Here is a 25,427-nt window from a genome sequence, read left to right as displayed (position 1 = left end):
TGACTGCAAAAGTTTAATTTTTTATTATATATTAGGAATATTAAGATATTATATTCATTTAGTGTTTTACTTTTCACAAGATTCTTTTAAAATGAAAATCTAAAATTAAGATATTACATTCAATTTTGTGTTTTACTTTTCACAAGATTCTTTTAAAATGAAAATTTAAAATTTTGAATACGTTTTAAGGTTATTGCGAAGTAAAATGAAAATAAAATTGTTAATTGTAAAATCACTTTTTACATTTAATTTTCTTGATTCAAAATTTGAAAATAAATAATACCTTTATTTGAACTCAATGTTTATATTTAATTGGGTATATCATTTTAATTTGTAGAAATTTTTCTTAGAAAATTTTTAATGATAATTTGATTGATATTCTATGAGGCACATATTTTTAGAATAGATATTAGGGTTGAAAGCATATTTTTAGAATATAGTAGTATAGATATAATATTTGTTGTATTGGCATATTAGTAAAAGGCCCATGAAAGTTGACATGGAAGGTAAGTGATGCATCGCCTTGCTTATAAAAGATTTTTTAATTGTCTGTATTTTAGATCAGTCGTCTATTTATTAGATGTGATATCATTTTACTAAATATGTTGTCCACTTTTTGGATAACTCGTCCGAAAGAATAAATATGTGGAAATTGACGTGTTCCTAGTCCACAACGGTGTGAAAGAAGTAAGAGAAAAAATAATCATGCTCTCCTGAATAAAAAGAGATTAATTGTACACTTATTCACACTAGAAACACATAACTTCTCACCTTCTTACATGAGGTAGCTCTAATCCCTACAACAAAGGCTAAAGCTTCTAATAGCCCTTAATCACTAGAAACTGTCATGTATGTATTTTTAGCAAAGTACAATTGACATCCACTGTGGGGTAAAATAAAACAGACCTGGGCCACCATTAAAACATTCAGTCGGATTATTGTCCCCACGTTCAACCTATATATCCATCATGGTGAACAAAAGTACAACAACTTCGGCCAACAAAGAATATGACGGCAGGGAAAGCTTCATGGTAGAGATGTGTGTTGTCATGGACGATCTAAAGACACAGTAATGGAGAGACAAACACTTTTTTTTTCAAAAGTTAAAGAAGATTAAAAAAACGTATAAAATTATTTCTTCTTTGAGAATGAATGATTTCATTATCTATGAGCAAAAATAAATTGCACACCATTTTGTCTCTCACTTCACTACCCTTTTTACCCCATGCAATGAAACTCATGATAATGGGCTCATAGAAGAAGTAATTATTCATTTTGTTTTTGATAACCTTAACTCATTGGTCACTTTGATTCCTTAAAGAGAAGGGGTCCATAATGAAATCTTTACCCTCAATAAAGATGGACCTCTAAGCCAAGAGAATTTTAAGTCTTTTTTTCCAAACTTATTGGGACATTATCAAGGAGAATGTCTTTAATGATTTGGTTAAATTCTTCACCTACATATGGATTATGCCAGGTTTCAATTCAAACACTTTTATGCTCATTCATGAAGTCCATAATGAAAACGCCTTCATCTAGTTCAGGCCAATTGCAATGTCAAATTTCAAGCTCAAGCAGATCTCAAAAACTCTAGCTGACAAATTATTCTATATCTTGTCAAACATCATATCCCCCAAAATGAAAAAGGCTTTATAAAAAATAGACAAATCAAGGAGTGAATCTGTCTCAAATTAGAAGCAATGAACAGATATTTTGGAGGCAACCTAGCTCTCAAAAAAGATATAGCCAAAGCCTTCAATACAGTCGATTGAAGTTTCATTCTAAAGGACCTAAAATCTTTTGAATTCAGCTCAATTTTTCTGTTGGATTTCAACCATTATACACTACTACAAATAACAATTTTTATGACAAAATTTTCACCTCGAACATGTCAAAAACCGAGAGTATAGGTCCTATGAGCACCATGTTTAATTTTTTAAAAAAAGTAAACAACTTTTTCCCTTAGTTTTTCAAAAACAGAGGTAAAATATCTATAAGTGAGCGCCATGTATTATCCATAAAAAAATAATAATAAACCTGTCCCTTTGGGTTTTTTGGAAAACCAAGGGAATGTATTTATAAGGGATCTCGCTTCGAATCTCTGTTACTGCATTTAAAGTCTTTTTCATTGATTTCTCACTTTGCGCCTTTCCAGCTTCCATTTTTTCTTAGTTAATTTTTTTAATAATTTTTTTGTTAATTAGTAATTCTCAAAATCCTTTTTTATCAATAAAAATAATAGACAATAATATGAAAGAAAATATTTCATTGATAATCAATTACGAATTAAAAAAAAACAGGACAACAGATAACTATTCCAAATATTCAGACTTCTCACTCCATTCAACTTCAAAAGTAACCCTATTAACTATACCTAACTTAGAGAAATGTTCATAAAGAACTCTTCCATATGGGATGAGGAAAGTCATTTCCTCTCTAGATATGCGTATCATTATCTTTAAGAAGTTAAAAATAGTAAGAGGGAGATTAACTCTGACGTTATGGGTAAGGAAGTACAAAAGATGTTTGCCATCCCAAGTAAGTGGTTCTAGTTGTTTCTCTCTTGGACGGATATTTTACTCTAGAAGTTGATACCAAACTTTTGCAATTGGGAGTAGAGTAGAAGGGCTGGTGAGCTTATCGTAGTAGGCTTAAGTTAGGCGACGGTGGATTGCGTAGATATTGTTGAATCTATAATGTTTAACACAATTACATTTCTCTTTACACTTTATTGTATGAGCAATAAGTGATGGAGTAATGGTGATATGAGAGACATTGACATAAAACTTAATTGACTCAGCATCATGACGAGATGGCACAACAGAGACATTTAAGCAAAATCCTTTAACGAGGTTAGTGTAGGTGGATCCATGAAGAATATCAAAGCAACCATTCTACTTTTGTTTGGAAATAGTTTTCCTTAGATCAAAACTTTTATCTTTCAAATCATCGAAATCAACAAACTTTTCATTGATAAGGAACAAAAAAATTTCATCTAAGGTTTTTAAAGACATTTTTGAAGAAAAGAAATGACTTTGAAACTAGGTTTGAAGACACAAAGAGTTGGAAATGAGGTGTTAAAACTATGAATGATGTTTAAATAAAATGGAGAATATGAAGTGAAACAATCAGAGAAGCTCAAAAGTCTCCTTGAAAATCCAAAAGATACGTTACATTTTGATTATTGATGATCATTTTTATTCCAATTATATGATTCTAATGTGTGCCACGTTTTTATTTTATTTTTTAGAAATAAAAACCACATATTACCTCATTTTTTCTAATAACCGAGGGGACAATCCACTTATCACCTCAGTTTTTCTTATATTTTTTATTTGTAAACTAAATAACTTATCTCGTCGTTTCCTTAATAACCGAGGGATAAGATAAATCTGATTTTACTATAAAAGCACTCGTAAAATAGATTTTACCCTAATCCTAACTTATATGTAGCCGCTCCAAATAAAATATTCAATGTTCTTCTACCTTGAACAAAATATTTTTGGTATAACCTTCCAATGTTTTCAATCAAAGAAAACATTATTGCTTTCTTCGGTTAACAACATTGAGAAATTTATTCTCAAAAATGGAATCTTGCTATGAACACATTTGCTCAAGATAATGAAATATTGGAACTTAAATAAGCTTGAAAAATTTCTCAATGATGTATTGCATGTGCAGAAAAACATTTTCCAATGGTTGGAACAAATAACTCCTTTAGATGTTGGATGCATGCAATCTATATAACATTTTCTAATGTTTGGAATAGATAACTCCTTATAACAAAGATTTTCTGTTCTCCAAGAATCTGAATTTGCTGTAAAATTGTGTTTTAAAATTATGTGTAAACATTGTAATGTAAAAAAAAATCTCTTTCACCTCAATTTTTAACAAAACAGATGAGATAATTTAGCATGATAGTTGAGGATATTGATCATCGTCATAAAACAAATATGTGTCATCCAATTCATATTGTCAAACCCTTCTAGATAACTCTAAAAGGTTTTTCTAAACCCGAAACCCTTATTTATCCCTTTTACTCTAAAGCTCTCAAATTGTCAGACTGAAATAATAGAAGATATTCATATTTATATAGCTATAACCCAGCAAACAAAGCCTAAAACACAACCCATTAGCAAATGAATCCATGGACATAACCCAAAAGTCTAAAACACGTGAACCAAGAAAATTGTTGATTCATCAAAAAAAACTCAAAAAATGGTATGGGTAGATTTTCAACGCTGTCGTATGGATTGTCGACTGGCCTCCGCGACCACCGCCAACGGGCTTACAGATTCAAGCACCACCGCGTCCACTATCGTGCTCCGGCGACCACCACCGCCTGCCGTCGCCGCCCTTAGACAACCACTGCCGCACTTCCTGATCCGAATTTTTTTATACTTAATCTTTCGACTTTTTGAAATTTCCACTTTTTTAAATTATGCAATCTTCAAATATGTTTCTTTCTCTTCATCAATAAAGATTATACGACATACTTCAACCGTTGGCTTGTAAGCCCTTCCGTTTCTTATGCCTCCTCTCAAGCCTATGCAATTAGAACCTTTTCAGTTTATGTTTATGTTGAATTTGTTTCCCCTATATTCAGATTTGTTGACAAAATTTACAGATGCAAATCAACCCATGTATATTTATTTGGTCAAATAACTTCACTTTTATCTTCACTACCAAAGGATAGTAGTCTTAGTCAAGTCCATTTAGTACTTGAATCATGAGGTCAACGTTGAGAATAGGAGAATTTCTAGCTTCAATTAGTTACTCAAGTTCTTCATTTTGGCAAGATATTGTTCCATCTTCATATCATCCTTCTAGGTGTATTGGAACTCAAATTTAAGGTGAATCATTCGAGGTCCGCTGTGAGCACCTACATGGCTTTGAGCTTCATTCGAAATCTGATTGGAGGTTTGACACTGAAACATTTGAGTTGCAACATCAAGTGTCACAACGTCGTTTAGCCACCCTAGGAGCCTCTGGTCATGAGCTATCCATTCCTCAAAATCAAGATTTATTTTCTTGATTTTATCAATCAAGGTGATGAATTGCTATGGACAGATTTTTATTTCAAACACGTATCCACCAAGCTTGCATCCTCTTATCACAGGTAGAGCCAGTGATTGCGACAGAGAACAGTTATCTCTATCCAACTTGATAGAAACTGTTGATAAGAGATCATTCTTTTGGTTTGTGTTTGCAAAAGAATATGATTATAATTGTATTCGCGTTCACATTGTATAGTCTAAATATACACGATTGAGTAGCAATCTTGATCCTACAAACATGCTAACTTATTCTACAAGCAACATATATGAAAAGCCATTAAGTAGTACTAGTAGATCACTTAAATAGTGTTAGTTACTCCAACAAAAGTATATATATTGTAGATCACAATATCTATGCACATTAGTTTTGTAAATGTAAATTATCATGATCATGACAATATCATTAGATTCAATCAAGCCTTCCATTACATCACCATATGGTGAAGTTGCAACTCAATTAACTAGCTAGCTTTTCTTTGTTGATTGAAAACTCATCAATACATCAAACAGTGACATTTATTGAGTACTCTTCCTCTCCCACAACCAATAAATAACCACCTTCTTCAATCACCTTAACACCATCTTCATTTGCTCTACTAAGATGCTCACAAGGACTCACTTCAAATCCAACTTCACCTCTTCCACCAGCTTCCACCTTCACACTCTCAAAACCAACCAACTGTTTCATTGGATTCCCATTTCTTCCCTTCTTTTGCTTCACAAACAGCAACACAGGATGTTTCCCTGCCATGTTCCCGTTGTTTGTAACTCCCAATCTGACCGAAACAGACATGGTTTGACATGTTTCTTCGCCTAACTCCGAAACAAGTTTGTAACGGATTGTTTCGGAGTTTTCGAGTATTGAATGAGCTGATGATTGGTTGATGTGAAGGTTGTTGTTTGCGACGGAGACGAAGTTGTAGGAATATTTTGAGTAGCTTAAGCCATAGCCAAATTCATAGACCTTTGGACCTGTGTAGAATCGGTAGGTTCTACCTGGATAGCCTGATGAGGGATCAGGTCTCATTCTCATGTCTGTCATTGGTATTTTGATGTAATCTTTTGGGTACCATGTCACTGGCAGTCTTCCCCCTATATTGAAGGCATTTAATCATTAAATTTGTTATGAATGAAGCACAGACTCCAATACAAACACTCCGACTCCAGTAATATCAAAAACATTGGAAACCAACACCGCTATAGTATTTGACCTTGACTTATTCATTTATTATTTAAAGAATTAAAAACATTCTAATCAAAATTAATTTTTTTTTAATTCTTTATTGACAAGATTGTTTCAATATATGTTTAACCATTTCAGATGTGTGTGAGATTAGTCGAAAAATATATATAAGGTGTGTTATAACAAAGAAAAAAAAAACAATTTTTTTGAATTACTTGTCTGAATTGTCTGACACGTGTGTATGAGCGTCGTACAAGTGTTGGACGCCGATTCAACAAATGTCGAAGCAAAAAAAAAAACTATTTTTTGACGACACTTGTCTGACTTTTACGACAAGTATCGTACGAGTATCATACAAGTGTCGAACACTAGCTCGTGTCAGACACGTTGTGACATGCCTACTTCTAGAGTTGTCTGCGCTGTGCTTCAACACTTTTCTGACTTTTCCGACACGTGTCGTACGAGTGTCATACAAGTGCTGGGCACCAGCGTGCTCTGACACATATTTCTAGAGGCCATTAAGAAAAAACTTACAACATTATGATCAGGGTTTTAGTCCTAAAGCATTTGTAGAAAACTAACCTGGGTTATAGTCACCAAAGATAATCTGAGCCAGGGCCAATCCACCAAGTTCACCAGGATAACCAGCCCACAAAATCCCTCCAATCTTGTTATCAAACTTAGCAGAAGTAATATCAACAGGTCCACCACACAAAAGCACCAAAATAACAGGCCTTTTAGAAGCTTTAGCAACACTTTTAATAAGCTCCTGTTGTTTACCTGGCAACTCCAAATGATCTCTATCATGAGATTCCCTTTCTTGAGTTTGATCCAATCCCACAACCAACACAACATAATCAACTTTCTTAGCAACTTCAACCGCCTTGTCAATTTCAGCCGAACTACAATTTGTTCCATCATTACAACCAGGATGATGAATACTATTCTTAGCATAACTCTCAAAGCCTTGTAATATTGTTACCAAATTACAAGGAACACCAAAATAGTTTCCTAGAACAACTTTTGATGTAGAATTAGCATTCGGTCCTATGATTGCGATGGAGTTTGTTGATTTTGGAAGTGGGAGAATTGAGGCAGTGTTTTTTAAAAGTACAATGCCACTTCTTGCAGCTTCTAGAGCTATGTTTAGATTTTGTTTAGAGCATACTTGGTTTGGACCAATTGTTCCATACTTGAGTTTGGTTGGATTTCCGTCGAATAGTCCTAGTCGAATTCTAATGGAGAATAGATTGTGAAGGGCGCGGTCGATTTGAGATATCGGGACCTTTTTTTGTAACACAGCTGATTTTGCATGCTTTGTTAAGTAATCGCCACATTCTACATCCATTCCTGAAAATTTCGATTACACAATAAGTAAATCGTCACGGTTCATCAAAACAAGAAGCGAATATTCAGACCTCAATGTCGATAAATGAAATTGCTTACAAGATCATAAATAGTACGAAACAAGAAAGAAGTCACAACTTGAAATCAGTTTTTTAGGTTGTATTCAGGCCAAATGATAGTGATAGACATTATAAAAAAGAGTAGTTTCAATCTTTGACACAACTGAAGTTTAGCATGTGAATTTTGGACTATTTGCTTAGTGCCAAGGGACAACCATGATGGCTTAGAATGGCATGCGGGATTTATGTGGGGACTGATAAAAATGTGGGCCAAACCATGTTGTGACTTTGTTAGTAATGTGAGCAAAAACTATAAACCGGCCAAATTCCAAGCATCTTCCAAAGGGACCATGGATATAGTAATGATAATCACCCTTTCACATTATAATGGTTTCATTTAGGGCTACAAACAGGGTCAGGGCCGTCTCTGATGGCTCACAAGGCAGGCTACCACAGGTCTAAAATTTGTCAGGATTAAATCGTGTCTACACAAGATGCAAATTAGTTCTAAAACACATAAAACTTGAAGTAAATTATGATAGTCAATAACCTCCCCCATTTTACTAAAGGAAGAGTGTAAATTATAAGTGCTACTTGATTATGACATAAACAAAGGAAGAGTGTGAGTAAATATATATACCGGCTTTGAGTGTATCGGCGACAGCATCCTCTGGTGTTTTTGCATAACCTTGCCTATCATGTATGATAGCTACTGCTGCACAATCCGATGTAATATACCTGTTTTCAACAATCATAAAAGTAAAATATCATTTTCACCTTCTGGTGAAAAATTGAATTGAAAACTATATTTCACTAAATAAGTGTTGCTTATACAATCACCATTGAAACCATTGCTTCAAAACTACTTGTTTTTACTTTAAGTTTTGTAATTTTTAGATGAGAACATAATCTATAATACATTACCCATTGAAATTCCATTCTTGTCTTGCAGTTTTGGTTAACAGGTTGAAATCGGCGCAATTTGGAACACCGTTGACACGGTTGTAAGCACACATTATTCCACTTGATCGTCCTTGTTGTATGCAACTATGAAATGGTGGTTGATACGTATCTGCCAAATCTTGCAATGTTACCTGAATTAGAAATGGAATTGGATTATTATTAAATGACAAAAATCTCAAATTTGTATATAGTACTATAATATCATGTTGCATGTCTTTGTGTTTTCAAATTTCTGTTATTAGGTATATGAAATTATTCTCTTCTTTTTTTGACAAATAAATTATTCTCTTGGGAATTATTTGATAAAGTAAAGTAAAAAATTAAATCATATAAACATAGATAGAAAGTTACTGAAAAAATAGAAAAAAATGTTATAAAGCAAAGCACTCATTAAACATGCAATGATGCAGTTTTACAAATAATCCAATGTAACGTTGTTTGGGATGCAAAAGCAAACCCACTCTTTTTTTTTTTTAAATAAAATTGTTATTAGTATTTATTTCATTTTCATAATCACATCAATTATTTTCATATGATTGACTATTTGTCACAGAAAAAGAAATTAGTGGAATAATTTCTTTTGTCTTAACCCTTGATAACAAAGGAAAGATAGCCATGATAATTCAGAGCCGGCCAGAAATAAATAACATATCACCAATAACATATACCCAATTCCTAACATATACACAATTCTTTTATTATTGTTTTACAAAATTATTATGCATGTAATTTTAGTTTTTATTATCAAATTGATATGTATTTTAGAATAATTATTTTACAGACATGTTTACAACATTATTAAATGTTTCTTGAAAAAAAACTCAAAATTTAATTTGTAAATCGAAATTCACATTACTTTTATCATTATTTTTTATGATTTAAAAAATTCATATTTAATTCTTTTTATTTTAAAAATTTATTTAATTTGATAAAAATACCTATTGAAAAATTTAAAAATTATATACATAAAATTTTGCAAGACCAAAGTATATATTTTTCGTAGGGATTAAAAATATATGTAATCCTACTCAATTTTATTGGTCCCACACGCTTAAACTTCTATTAATTAAAGAAGTGTTTTCAAAAAAGTGAATTTATAATATAATTTTTAGGAAAATATAAAGATTCAAGTTCCAATCGTTCATAATTTTTTTTTGGAAAGCCAAAAAATAGTATCATAGAATACTCTGAGGCATAAGCCATGCCTACAAAATTACAACACAGGTCCGCCAGAACGAATAACAGCTCCCATCCAAACCCATACATCAGCAGCAGAAAAAAACAAAAAAACTAAAAAACTAGCACAGCCCAGAAACAGAAGCACCCCATTACAACAGAAACAAAACATAAGCAGCAAAACACGAAAAACAGAACAAAAAGACAAACCAACCAACCAACGGGCATAAAAAAAGAAAACTTACTTTAGCATCAAAATCAAACCGATCCAGACCGTTCCAATGATCCAAATCATAAGCAGTGAAATGTTTGCAACAAGCAGAAGCTTGAAGACGATCTCCAACAAGCTCCCCACCTTCAAAGGAATCACCTTGAAGACCTCTCACATACGAAACCGCATATTTTGAATTCACCAATGGATCTTCCCCCGCTGTTTCTTGTCCTCTTCCCCATCTTGGATCCCTAAATATGTTTATATTTGGTGCCCAAAATGTCATCCCCTCTGCCTGCCCGGCATTGTATACTCCTCTAGCTTCCGTTCCAATCACCTACGAAAATATTAAGTAAATTAAAAGAGTTTGCATCTAGCGGTGAAACGTTTGGGTCTCGAGAGTGTGCTCTTCTCAAAGTTTCAGGTTCGAAACCCGTTAGATAACAAATTGCTTATTAAAAAAAGTGAAGTAAATGCAAATTCTTTTTTATAATCATACGGTAAAAGAGAAACTAACCTTACTGATTGTAAATGCAAATTTTTTTTATAATCATACGGTAAAAGAGAAACTAACCTTACTGATTTGGTACCAAAGTTTGGTATCAAAGGAAGCAGCGGTGAGAATGACTTGAGGGAAACTAGTTGCGGCTTTAATACTATCATTTCCGTTTAATCTTATTCCTTTACCGGCATTAGCAACACCGTGCAAGGCTTCGCTCCACCACTGGTAACTCGGAATACCGAGCCGAGGGATAGAAGGAGCTGTGTTAACGAGTTGAGAGAGTTTTTCATCCAATGTGAGTCGTGAGACGATGTCTTTGGCTCTTTCGATGATGGGGAGGTTGAGATTGCAGAAGGTGTAGGATTTGGTGAGTGGGTAGGTGGTGTCGCAGGAGTAAGGAGGTTGAGTTGGTGAGTCGGCATGAGCGAGTTGGTGGAAGGGAGTTAGGAAGAGGAAAAGGAAAGAGATGAAGGTGAGGGTGGTGGATAAGTGGCCCATGGTGTGTGAGAAATGGGTGTAGTTGAAGTTGCAGAGCATGTGTGTTTTTATAGAGGTGTGTCATGTTAACAACTGATTACTTTTTTTATTTGAATTTTTTATTGAATAACTTTATCCTTAACAATTTATTTATTTTTTAATTTAAATTTAATTATAATTATAACAAACTCAAAAACCATCTATGTGTTACTGTTGAACATTTATTCTAATATAAAAATTTCCTTAAGAACTTAGTAACAAATATAATTATATATATTAATCATAAGTGATGTAATTCTATCTTAGCTATAAAATAACAAATGGCATCTATAAAATTATAAAATGATGTGAATTAAATTTTCAGGTATGCTATTTATACATCTATAAATATCATATCACTCTACGCCTAATTCACTGTTTACAAATATCGTGGATGTAGTGAAAGAGTGAATGGTAACATGAATAGTACCGTAAACAATGATCATAAATAATACTGTAATATGAATGCATGAACAGTGGTAACACAAAATTTGTTAATTGAGAATAAAAAGTTAGTTAATATAGTTTATTGTTTGATTACTAACAACTCATATTAAAATAATTTTTTAATAGTAAAACAAAGTTGGTTAATGAAGTATAAAACGTTGGATAATAAAGGGAAGAAGTTAGTTAATAAACGCCTAAATATTAAAAATAATTTAGTAGTAAAACAAATTTGGTTAATGAAGTATAAATTGTTAGATAATGTAGTCATGAAGTTGGTTAATAAGCACTCAGATATTAAAAATAAATTTTAGTAAAATAAAATTGGTTAATAAAGTGTAGAATGTTAGTTAATGAGTAATGAAGTTGGTTAATCACACCACTTTTTATATTAGTCTTTTTTAATCCAAAAAAATATTAAGAAAATAATATTTTTTAAATAAAAACACTGTTCACCGTATTGATGAACAGAAAATACGGTGTAGTGTATATTTTGGGTGTAAGAATATCATTTTTCTTAAATTTTTTAAGATCGTTTCTTTCGGTAAAGAAGTTTTTACTCAAAGAAGAATGTGGTATCATATCATCGTTCTCGCATCTGAAAATTTTGACGTCTTTGATATTTCGGTTTAATTGAGGAGGTGGTATATGCAAACACACACTACTGTAAAACATGCAAATAACAACGTCCAAGTCACCACGGTTATTCTAAACACCGTGGTGACATCTCTAAACTCAGGTGCTAACATTTTTTATTTATTTTTAAATTAAAAATTGTTAGGATATAATAACGGTTGTTAAACCCACTGTGGTGATACAATCAAGCTTTCATGGGTTCGAACCTCAGCGCACTAAAATATCTTATTTCTTTAACGTTAAGGCGCGCATTTTTTTTATTTATTTAAAAAATTAAAGGATATCACTACGTTCAACCGTTGTGACTTGTGACACACACACACACACACACACACACACACACACACACACATATCCCAAAACTCTTTTAGAAAACTAAAACTCACTCCATCCGAACCCGGGCTCTTATAGCTATCACAATCCCACACCGCCTTTTTCACTTCCTCCATGGAAAAGGCTTTACCAAATCAGCCCCGTCCTCCCCACTAAAAGTTTTAAACACCAAATTCTCTATGTCAGGCCGATAACCATTAGTCTCCTTAAAATGATTCTGAAAGTGGTTAAAGACCGCAATATTTAAAGATAATATCGTATTAACCCTTTTCCTAGAAGACATATACCCATGAAAAAAATTTGAATTTGCATCTCCCTCCCTCAACTGGACTTCTGTCGCTGTATACTCGAATTTATTCTAGATAACGACATCAAATTCAACGATAACTCTTGAATTTCACTCACCTCATCTTCATTTAAATTACTATGTTCTCCTTTCAAATCAAGGGACTCAATACGCTCCTTAACCTTAAAAATTCTTCCATCTAAGTTCTAAGCATGTTGTAGATGCCACCACTTTAACTTTCCTTTAATAAACCACAATTTTTCCTTAACCACCCCACCCATCCACCTGAAAAGTCCTCCACTGATCAACCACTTATTCATGATACCCCAGAATATCAGCCCAACACTTTAACATGTGTTGGGGGATCGGTCCCCAATTTAAAACATCAATATTCAACAACACAGGACAATGATCAGGTAGGCCTCTAGGAAGCGCCCGCTGAATACGGTTCGGCCACGTAGCACACCACTCTGCAGAAACCAGAAATCTATCCAGACGACTCATGACTCGACCATCTCCATTGTACCAAGTAAACTGTCTACCGCACAACGGAAAATCCACCAAAGCATTTTCCTCAATAAATCTGTTAAAAGATGACTCTTCCACAGATATCTCAATAACCATCATACTCCGCCTTTTAGAATGATGTCTAATTGCATTGAAATTAGGGGTGGCAAAACGGGTCGTGACCCGCCGGGTCGGCCCGCGCACCCGCTAAAAAATGGCGGGTTGGGTTGGGATTTTAGGCCCGCCGCTCGCCAAAGCTCGCCGCCCGCCATAGCCCGCCCCGCCAATGCCCGCCAAAGCCCGCCCTTTCTCTAAAATTTCCTCTTTTTTAGTTAATTCTAGTAATTTTAATTCTTGATGGTTTATTTTATATATTTATTTATAAATATATGTAATATTTTTTTAAGTAAAATTTGTTAAAAAGTTGCTTTTATAAAAAATTGTTTTAAAAAATAAGTGAAAAATTTAATTAAAAGGTTAAAAAAACCTATTAATCTATTAAAAAAAAGAAAAAATGCAAGCCCGCCGCCCGCCTACCCACCATCTTGGCGGAGCGGGCATGATTTTTATGCCCATTTTAGTTGGCACCGCTCGTTTTTTGGCGGGCTTAAGGCTGGGCAGGGCGGGCGGCCCATTTTGCAACCCTTAATTGAAATCCCCTACCACACACCAGTGAACTCCACACTCTGAGCTATTCAAAACAACCCCTAAACTATCCACAAAATTGATGCCCCACCCTATCTCACAATGCATACACATTAGCTAAAGAGAAACTTGCCCCACTCTTAGAGAATATACCATTGATAATCAGGTCATGCTCTAAAGAACGAAACACAAACACCTCCTGTAACAGCCGATTTTATTAGTTCCTTTATTATTTATTTTAATTACTACGTGTCTACTTTTATTAATTATTGATTATATGATAATTGATTTTTTATTGTGTTTTGATGATTAATTGAATATGTGTGTTATTTAATTAATTAAGTGATTATGTGAACACTAGTAGATATCTAATAATGGGCCTAATTAATTAGAATGAGGAGTTGAGTATGTTAAGCCCAACATAACAAAATAGAGTTAGTAAGGGTTGATGAGGAAAAACCTAATTAGAAGAAATAGAAAGAAAAAGAGGCAAGAATAGAAAGAAGAGAAGAGAAGAGAAGAGAAAAGAGGGGAATTGTAGATTCTTGAAGAGGGAGGACTAGAGATTCAAGGTAAGGGTGTGAATCTAAGTCATTATAGGTTTATATGATTGGGTAAAGTTGTGTGTATATTTTATGTAGAATCTCTAATCTTTCAAGTTCAAGAATTGGAAAATGTTAGGGTTTGGTAGATTTCATAAGATTTTGTGAATCAAAGCATGTTTGATGATGTTTGTATGTGAACCCACGGTTAAAAACATGTTTAGGAACCTCATATATGTGCTAAATTGCTGTCAATTGATGTATAAATTGTACGAGGGTTAACAGTTGTTGTATGAGATGAATGGGGAAGGAAAATGGTGATTTTTGGGTTTTTACGCAGCATGAGTCGACCTATACAGAAGCCTAGGTCGACCTAAGCAAACCCGCAGGTTATCCAATTTTTGACAATTTGTAAAGGCCATAACTTGAGTTTTCGGACTCCGATTGATGCACCGTTCGAAGCATTGGAAAGATAACGCAATGAACTATACCATTATGAAATGAAACGATTCATAGGATATAGTCTCCTATTATTTTTATTAGGATTACGTGATGAACTATGTAGTGTTAACATATGAAGTATGCTCTTTGTTATGAATTAACATAACCATGTTGTGGTATAACTTGATGTATGTTTTTCTTATGATGATACAATACTATTGAGATGATGATATGTACTTTCCTTATGACGAGACAACGATGTATCGTGATGAAATCATAAATAAATATGCTCTCATTAAGAAGTTGAATTAACAGTGCCACGTTGTTACTTGACTCGTGTGCTACGATGTTGATAAGTTATATGTTGTTGTTGAATTTGTTGTTGTTGTTGTAGACCCTAAGGTTAATGTTGATAAGTTGTATTGTGTTGATAAGTATGAAGTTAAATGTTTGTATATGCTTGTATACCATAAAGACGTGATTGAGACGTGATAAATTACTATAATAGTAATGATGTTGTTGCTGCCATAGAACATTGGTATTAAGTTGATGTTGTTGAGACGATGTTGTCGTGTGTTGTGAATGTGTATTTTGTGGATGTGCATTATCGAGTCGCATCCATTGCATAAGTGACTATTAGCCTGAGAATGGCAACGACTATTAGCCTGAGAATGGAAACGACTATTAGCCCGAGAATGGCAATGACTATTAGCCCGAGAATGGCAAGGACTATTATCCTTAAAATGGCAACGACGATGGGCCAAGTGCCAAAAGTGACAGCGGGAGTTTTAATCCAAATGGTACCACATGCATATGCATAGTATTGAGCCGCATATTGAGTTGCATTCGAGTCGTTATGATGATGAAGTGATTGTTATACTGTGTTGATGATATCTTTGTGAAGTTGAAATCGTTGTTATGAATGGATGATGAGTTATATATGTGATATATGTGATTGAAACATATGTGATGTAGATGTGAATATGTATATGTAATAATGATATATGTATATATGTGGATATGTGAATCATGTTTTATTGATGATGATACATGTGGTAAGAGATGTGATTACTTGTATACTTGTGATATAAATGACATGATTCCAATGATATAAATATATTTTATGATGTTTGTGAATTAGGATAGAGATGAATATGTGCATTTGGTGATATATGTCCATACTTGCGATATATCGGTGAATTGTGTACATGTCTATATATTTGGAAAACGTGTATACGTGATTATGTGAAGATAACTTGTATATATTGGAATATGATTATGTTTGTATACAATTGTTACCGTGTGAATATTGTTGGAAAGGATATATACTTAGAATCTATATTTTGGTGAAATATAGTTATGTACATTATTTAGTAATCATGTTTGATCACTTGGAATTGAATGAGTTAAACATGTGAATCTTGATACATTGTGTACGAATGCATGTTTATATTAAGAGTGATGAATTCTTTAAATGTAATCTTGTTGTGTTTTACATTTCCCATTATTATGTTTATTTATAATGATTTGAATTCTCACCCTTCTGTTTGAATGTTACCCTCTGTTGGTAATGTGCAGGTGATAATACCGTGATGAGGATTTAGTAGCTTCATCGAGTCCAAGTTGGTGTGTCACTTTGATACGTAGCACTCAGGGGGGATTGACGCTTGTTTCTTTTGTTATGTTTAAGTTGTTTCTGAAGAAGATTGTTAAGTTGTTTTCATGTTTACAAAGATGCTATCATTTGAAGTTTATGAGTTGTGAATTCCGTTGCATTGTTTATTAAAGTGATTTGGTTTTGAAGACTAATTGATTGTGATGAGTTCTCTCTATTTATATGTGTTATGTATCTGTTATAATGAGCTTTTATACGATTGTTTTAATGTTGAAATGTGACACCTCATGTTGTTTGGAATTTTGCACTTTGATTGTATTATAAACCGTTGGGTAGAATTGGGGTGTTACATTAGTGGTATAAAAGTAGGTCAGTCTGTCAGGCTAATGTTGTCTAATGTTGTTTATTCCTCGGTACACGACAAGTGTGTGAAACACCGTCGATACTTGTTTCTTTCTGGTTGTTTGTCTGCAGGAGTTAGTTTGATACCAAGTGGGGGAGAAGCTATGCTTCTCGGATATGTTTTGGTTGTAGGATGTCGTATGCTGCTAATGGAGGCAGTACATGTATTGTTGAAGTTTTTTTGGTTCCAAATCCGAAGGTAACATGGATTCAAGATTTTGTTTGTTAATCAAGTTGGAGTGTTTTGAGGGAGAATGATCAGACATTGTTAATGTTTACTCCTCGAAGGATGAGGAGAAATATAACGGTGGATGATATACGAGTAGAGTGTAAACCCCTGAATTTTTCTAAAGGTGATTGTTAAGTACAAGGATGATTTTTTTTTAAGATGGAACTTAGAAAAGCTGATATGTTTCAACGATGTTGGTGGACTGTGGAGTTGTCGGTTTGAGTAGCCCTTGTGTATGATGTTGACTTTTGAATGGTGGTGAAGTGACAAATTGTTGTAGACCTTGTCGTAGGATCCTTATGAGAGATTGTAAAAGTTTTTGAAATTGTTGGAATATTGAGAATCGCGAACCAGAGTCGGAAATGCGAGGAGATGAGTACGATTTCAAGAATGATAAGTGTTGGTACTGGTACAAAGAAATTTTATTATGATGTTATCATAAGGTATGTAATAGCATGTTGGTGTAAGACGTCGGTGTTCGCATTTTTGGATAGCTTGGGAAATTCATATCTGGTGTTTCGAGTATCAGATTGATGATCCGTTTGAACCTATGCAGAGATAGAAATATATCCTATCCTATGAAGAGTTTTCAAATACAGTAGATGCATTCCTATATGGAGGGACTCTGAAGTCGGTTACAGAACTAGAGGCTTTTGGACATAAATGGTTATTACCACAGTCGTTCGAGACGAGGTCAAGTGTAATATGTTATTGGTGAATAAGTTGAGAGAATGAGATGTTCGGCATTATGGACCGTGTGATATATGAAGCGTTGGTTTCTCTTAGACAAGATCGAATGAGAGGAAGATTGTGGAAGGATTTGTAAACCTCAAAGGAGATCATTGGATTATGATGCTTTAGATGACTTGAGTAAAAATTCTAAAAGAATGATATTATAGTTTGGTAACGATGGTTTATACTCCGTTATGGTTGTCCGCTATCTATTGACAAATTGAGGAACTGATCACCCTTAATCTCTTGTTGATAGTAGACGAGACCGTGTTGGATGTTATAGGCTTATCTTGCTATCTTAATAGTATGTAAAGTAGTTGATGTTATATCGCAATGATATTCATTCACAAATTTGTGTGAATTAATGGAGAATTAGCAATGAAGAGTTGAAGAGTCAACTTGAGGAGTTGTTTGAGAAGAGGTTCATTCTTCTGAGTGTGTAGCCGTAGGGTGCACCTGTTTTGTCGATTAAGAAGAAATAAGGTTCTATGAGGTGACGTTTCTTGAGGATATTTTGATCCTAAGAGTGAGGATGATCATGTTGAACATTTGAGTATTGTGTTATCAGTGTTGAAAGAGAAGAAGTTATATGCAAAGTTTTCTAAGTGTGAGTTTTGGTTGTAGGGAGTGAGTTCCCTTGGGCATGTAATTTCGAGTGGTTGTGTTGATGCAGGATCGACAAGTGGTAGCTTATGCTTCAAGGCAACTTAAAATTCATGGGAGGTATTATCCGACGCATGATTTAGAGTTGGTCAGCGTTGTGTTTGTGTTGAAACTTTGGAGGCATTATTTGTTTGGGTCGAGTTTTAATGTGTATAGTGATCACAAGAGTTTGAAGTATTTGTTTGATCCGAAAGAGTTGAATATGAAGCAAAGAAGATGGTTGGAATTCTTGAAATATTATGATTTTGGTTTGAAATCACCATCCTGGAAAAGCGAATGTTATAGCCAATGCACAAAGTAGGAAATCATTGCACATGTCAATGTTGATGATGCGAGACATGGAATTGTTGAAATAATTTTGAGATTTGAGTTTGGTTTGTGAAGCAGCGACTTCCTGTGTTAAGCTTGGTATGTTGAAGCCTACTTGTGGTATTCTTGATGAGATTCGAGCAGGTCAGAAATTGGTTGACGATTTGATGCAACCGTTATCTATTCCCGAGTGGAAGTGGGATAACATTTCTATGGATTTTGTTTCGGGTTTGCTAAGGACATCGAGTAATTGTGAAGCAATTTAGGTTAATGTGGATAGATTGACAAAATCTTTTCACTTATTCCGATGAGGATGGATTATCCGATGGAGAGACTTGCGAAGTTATACATTGAGAAAATTGTAAGTTTGCATGGTATTTCGTCGAGTATTATTTCGAATAGAGATCCGAGGTTTTCTTCTAGATTTTGGGAATACTTGCAGGGTGCTATGGAAAAAGAGGATTAAGTACTTGAAGGTTGAATGAAGGATTTGTACCTGGGGTTGGTTGTTTGAGGTGAATTTTCGATGACGAAAATCTTTTAAGTGAGGGAGGGTTGTAACAGTCCGATTTTATTAGTTCCTTTATTATTTATTTTAATTTCTACGTGTCTACTTTTATTAATTATTAATTATATGATAATTGATTGTTTATTGTGTTTTGATGATTAATTGAATATGTGTGTTATTTAATTAATTAAGTGATTATGTGAACACTAGTAGATATCTAGTCATGGGCCTAATTAATTAGAATGAGGAGTTGAGTGGGTTAAGCCCAGCATAGCAAAATAGAGTTACTAAGGGTTGATGAGGGAAAACCTAATTAGAAGAGGTAGAAAGAAAAAGGGGCAAGAAGAGAAATAAGAGAAGAGAAAAAAGGGGAATTGTAGATTCTTGTTGAGGGAGGACTAGAGATTCAAGGTAAGAGTGTGAATCTAAGTCATTATAAGTTTATATTATTGGGTAATGTTGTGTGTATGTTTTGTGTATAAACTCTATTCTTTCAAGTTCATGAATTGTAAAATGTTACATTTTGGTAGATTTCATAAGATTTTGTGAATCAAAGCATGTTTGATGATGTTTGTATGTGAACCCATGGTTAGAAACATGTTTAGGAACCTCATATGTGTGCTAAATTGCTGTCAATTGATGTATAAATTGTATGAGGGTTAGGGGTTATTGTATGAGATGATTGGGGAAGGAAAATGATGATTTTTGGGTTTTTACGCAACATGAGTCGACCTATACAGAAGCAAACCCGCAGGTTATCTAATTTTTGACAGATTTTTGTAAAGGCAATAACTTGAGTTTCCGGACTCCGATTGATGCACCGTTTGAAGCATTGGAAATCTAACACAATGAACTATACCATGACGCAATAAAATGATTCATAGGATATAGTCTCTTATTATTTTTATTAGGATTAAGTGATGAACTATATAGTGTTAACATATGAAGTATGCTCTTTGTTATGAATTGACATAACCATGTTGTGGTATAACTTGATGTATGTTTTTCTTATGAAAATACAATTCTATTGAGATGATGATATGTACTTTCCTTATGACGAGACAATGATGTATCATGATAAAATAATAAATAAATATGCTCTCATTAAGAAGTTGAATTAACCGTGCCACGTTGTTACTTGACTTGTGTGCTACGATGTTGATAAGTTATATGTTGTTGTTGAATTTGTTGTTGTTGTTGTAGACCCTATGATCAATGTTGATAAGTTATATTGTGTTGATAAGTATGAAGTTGAATGTTTGTGTATGCTTGTATACCGTAAAGATGTGATTGAGATGTGATAAATTACTATAGTAGTAATGATGTTGTTGTTGCCATAGAACATTGGTATTTAGTTGATGTTTTTGAGACGATGCTGTCGTGTGTTGTGAATGTGTATTTTGTGGATGTGCATTATCGATTCGGATCCATTGCATAAGTGACTATTAGCTTGAGAATGACAACGACTATTAGCCTGAGAATGGCAACGACTATTAGCCTGAGAAGGGCAACGACTATAAGCCCGAGAATGGCAACGACTATTAGCCTTAAAATGGAAACGACGATGGCCCAAGTGGAAAAAGTGACGATGGCCCAAGTGGAAAAAGTGATGCTGGGATTTTTACTTCAAATGGTACCACATGCATATGTATAGTATTGAGTCGCATATTGAGTTGCATTCAAGTTGTTGTGATGATGAAGTGATTGTTATGCTGTGTTGATGATATCTTTGCGTAGTTGAAATCATTGTTATGAATGGATGACGAGTTATTGATGTGATATATGTGATTGAAACATATGTGATGTAGATGTGAATATATATGTAATAATGATATATGTATATATGTGGATATGTGAATCATATTTTATTGATGATGATACATGTTGCAAGAGGTATGATTACTTGTATACTTGTAATATAAATGACATGATTCCAATGATATAAATATATTTTATGGTGTTTGTGAATTAGGATAGAGTTGAATATGTGCATTTGGTGATATATGTCCATACTTGCGATATGTCGGTGAATTGTGTACATGTCTATATATTTAGAAAACATGTATACGTGATTATGTGAAGATAACTTGTATATATTGGAATATGAATATGTTTGTATACAATTGATACTGTGTGAATGTTATTGGAAAGGATATGCATTGTTTATTAAAGTGATTTTGTTTTGAAGACTAATTGATTGTGATGAGTTCTCCCTATTTACATGTGTTATGTATCTGTTATAATGAGCTTTTTTGCGATTGTTTTAATGTTGAAATGTGACACCTCATGTTGTTTGGAATTTTGCACTCTGATTGTATTATAAACCGTTTGGTAGAATTGGGGTGTTACACCTCCACCTCCGATATGTCCCACAAAGTCAAAATACATCCCGAAGCCCCCATTGAAGGCCTAAAAGGAAACCCAACATTATCATTCCCCCCAGAAATATCGAATAGTAAATTCATCTACCTCCTCTAATTTATACTTAGACTGTTTAGACCCTTTCCTCTTCTTCAAACTCTTCAGTGCCTTCAAAAACTCTTTCCTATCAACCTTTGACAACCTGACTACCCTTTTTAAATCAAGAAGGGAAGCAGATTGTATACGTCGCTTTCTTATTCCTGCTTTTTTATGTTGTTTTGTCTTCTCCTCCCAAGTATGTACCTTTTTCTCAACCCTGGCGCCCTTCTTTCCCACCTTCCCCTGGGCTTTAGCATTCACTTCTAAATTTGTCCCCACCACCTCCTCCACTTCCTGAAGCCATTAAGAATATCGGTTGAGAAAGATTCATAAGTCAACATGTGTTAGTCATTTGTCTCTACATTTTTGTGTTTTAGGATTACCTTATCAGTGTCTAAAAAGATTTTTCTTTAAATTTATCTAGATATTTCTATTATACTTAATAATATCTCATAGACTAACAAGTCATAGATCATAAAGTTATGTGTATGCAGGCTCATATATTTATTTCGCTTCCGCCTTAAAATATAATTATAATTATAATTTTTGTTTCGAGAATGAGTTATATAGATTAACTATTAAACTAATTCTAACATTATGATGTTTCTATCAATTAGATCCATCTTGCTTTAAACACAACCATTTTAATATATTTTGCCCATGTGCGGTAGTTTCTCCATTCAACAGTGTTATCACAAGAAGAGTTCCATGGTTTTAGAGTTGTTGAGGTGACATGCATGTGTATTATTTATGCTCTTTATAGAAGATTTGGAGGTGTACTCTTCATCACCAATTTCTCTTCTTGAACCTTTCTAATGTCATACTATAGAATATTTTGTTTATTCACATTCATTCAAAGAAGAGGAATGCTATTGTGACACTGATTTTCCTACACCGTATATGACACCAGGCTTATACTACAAAGTAAACATGGCTTGGCACGAATTCCAATATAATTTAAATATTAAAAAAATATAAAATGTATATTAAAGAGTAGACAATACGGTGTATATGTCAAAAGTGAGTGTAAAGATAGCTTTTCTCTTCAAAGAAATACAATATGCATACGCCTTTATATACTCTATAAGAAAATTGAAAGTAAAATTAATTTTATCTTAAATGATAAACTATTTACAAAATAAGCTTACTCTTATAGCTAACTCTACCTTAAAATAGATTAGTTATAAAGGTTGCAGAAATAAATGGAGAGGCTATAAGATACACTGTGATATAAATCTTTTTTCTCACAAAATGATAAGAATTTAGTTTTGTAATTGAGTTTGAATCCTTTTGAGTCGTTGTGAAATGATAATCGGTTTCACTTTAATTAATAAGAAAATTATTTAAAAAAAGAAGGTATAATATTTAACAATATTTTTAGAAAACATTGAACAATCAAATTATAAATCCATAAAAGACTTCAATGCTTTTGATGTACCAAATCTAGTGCATGAAATATGAAGAAAATGTTTAATATGTCACTCAGATAAAAAAAATTAATGTAATTGATGGAAATATAATAATCAATTTAAGAAAAGTTGAGTTTCAACCAATTTATTTCATTCATCTTCTCTTTAGAAACCCAACCACTGTTCATTTGAATATGAAATACCACTCCATATCCCTATCTGGATAACCTGCATATTACGAACAATGATAATCATGTAAAAAGAGGGTTAGTATCGACACCTATAAAGTGTTCGAAATCGACATCGACTTGTAATTATATTTATTTTCTATTATTATCAATATCGATGTGTCACTGTTTGTATAATATTGTTTGTGTCCTTGATTCATTACTTGTAGTAAGTTTTTAAAAAGATTGCCATGAAATTAATTAGTATGATTAAATATAATTAATTACCTAATGCCTTCATCAATCTAACATAGGGGTCAGTCTGAAGACCTGTGGCCTCGTACGTGTGATGATATAGAGCATTTGGAATTGGACTGAAAATAAAAAATCGGAAATTAAAGAGAAAAACAAATGTTTAAATATTGCACGTGTTTGAAGGAAACATACTTGGGATCAGAGATGTCGACTGGAACATTATAGTTCCTCCCTTCCATTAATCGAGAAGTGTTGTTTGAAGCCATAAGGTTCCTCACTCCCATTAATCTAGAGGTGTTGTTTGAAGCATTGTAATTCCTTACTTCATTTGCAACAACAATTCCAGGAGGTGGATCCTTCTGCAACCACACAAAAGTTAAAATAAATCAATTAAGCAAAAAATAGTACATCTTTTTTTGATAAAATGCAGATATTCTATGCGCGCAACCGAGTAATTTAACACTGTAGTGTGTTCAAATATGGGTTTGAACTCAAGACTTGCTAGTTAATAGGATCATCTTGCAGGATGTCTAAGCGGGCTACAACATATGGTCTAAAATTTTCCACCGTTAAATTGTGCATAAATAAGACCTCAAAATATTTATCCCCGTTAAATAGAGTCTCTATTTATTGTGTCATGGTTAAACTGTGACTAATCTATACGAGGCCTCTACAAGCCTGAGAAGGCTCTATGGTTAAGTTGGAAGTAATATCTTATTATTTTATAACTGATTTTGATGTGTGTGATAGATGAGAAATTGTTACCTTTTGGTGTTTAGCCGTGGAAGACTCTCCCACTTCAATGGTTCGTTTCAAAGGACGATCATCCCAACATTCCATTACCATTGGTTGCTGGAAATCAAGATGTTGTAAATATTTTATATTATTGTTATTATTGGTGGCTCAAATTAATTAAAGTAAATAAATTATACTATTATTTTGGGAATTTTACCTTGCCCAATGAAATGCTCAGTTTTCTATGAGGATCACTAACATTCACACTTGCCATGTTGTGAATTTGCTCCCTATGAAAAATTCAGTTCAACCATACAAATAACAACATGTGATCTTAAAAATTTAAAATATTTTGAAAGGGTATTGAAGAAACCAAAATTATAGATAATATCAAACAATTTGTTACCTTAAAGATAGAGTTAATCGTGTATCATATTCTTCTTCTTCTTCTACAACCCTTGAAGTAATAGGGTTGTCAAATTGTACATGTCCATCCATTGCTTCTTCAGGCCTAGTTAAGTTGAATAATTCATATCAATAGTCAAAATGATGGAAACACGTCAAACAATATAAGAAAAATGAAGCTTGTAAAATTAGATCACAAATGTAAGTATAAAGTGTAACTGCAATGTAAGTTATTGAGTTCATTCATTTAATGAAATTATAGACAAAGTTCTATACAAAGAATAATGAATATCAAACTAAAAGTATAAACAATGATTAATTTATATTGTCAATATAGTATACAAAACCACTGGCTAACAAAAATAAAAATAGTGAATCAACGTATAAAAATATTATATTGTTTATTCAGTTTGATACAAAATAATTTAATAGGAGGGAGAGAATACTTTTCTGATCTACTATCAAGCAAGACTTTTCAACTAGAGATTACAAATGATTTATTAGAAATTTATTCAATAAAGTCTATGTGAATATTTTTTAATATCCATCTATTTTAATCTTGCAACTTCTCAATACATGAATCAATCATTTTTAAGATGCATGAAAGTGTTTCTCAACTCTTAAATTTCAACTGAAAATCTTCCAACTCTTAGGATTAGAAAACTTAAGAATCTCTCTTTTGTTTCTTTA

The 25,427-nt window shown here is 33.3% G+C and overlaps 1 protein-coding gene across 1 annotated transcript; it reads right to left on the bottom strand.

Moving 5' to 3' along the window:
* Positions 1-5,370: 5,370 nt before the first annotated feature.
* Positions 5,371-11,045, bottom strand: LOC131624153 (probable beta-D-xylosidase 7). The gene is made up of 6 exons (XM_058895130.1): positions 10,571-11,045; positions 10,031-10,333; positions 8,571-8,740; positions 8,287-8,384; positions 6,823-7,590; positions 5,371-6,149 (listed from the first exon to the last, which is right to left on the bottom strand). Exons 1-6 carry the CDS (start codon positions 11,033-11,035, stop codon positions 5,560-5,562), a joined length of 2,394 nt encoding a protein of 797 aa, XP_058751113.1. The 5' UTR covers positions 11,036-11,045; the 3' UTR covers positions 5,371-5,559.
* Between the last annotated feature and the right edge of the window lie 14,382 nt (positions 11,046-25,427).

The sequence above is a fragment of the Vicia villosa genome, unplaced genomic scaffold (assembly GCF_029867415.1).
Source record: "Vicia villosa cultivar HV-30 ecotype Madison, WI unplaced genomic scaffold, Vvil1.0 ctg.000106F_1_1, whole genome shotgun sequence".
Lineage (NCBI taxonomy): Eukaryota > Viridiplantae > Streptophyta > Magnoliopsida > Fabales > Fabaceae > Vicia > Vicia villosa.
Note: the sequence above shows the minus strand (reverse complement) of the source record. Positions and strands in the feature narration are given on the sequence as shown.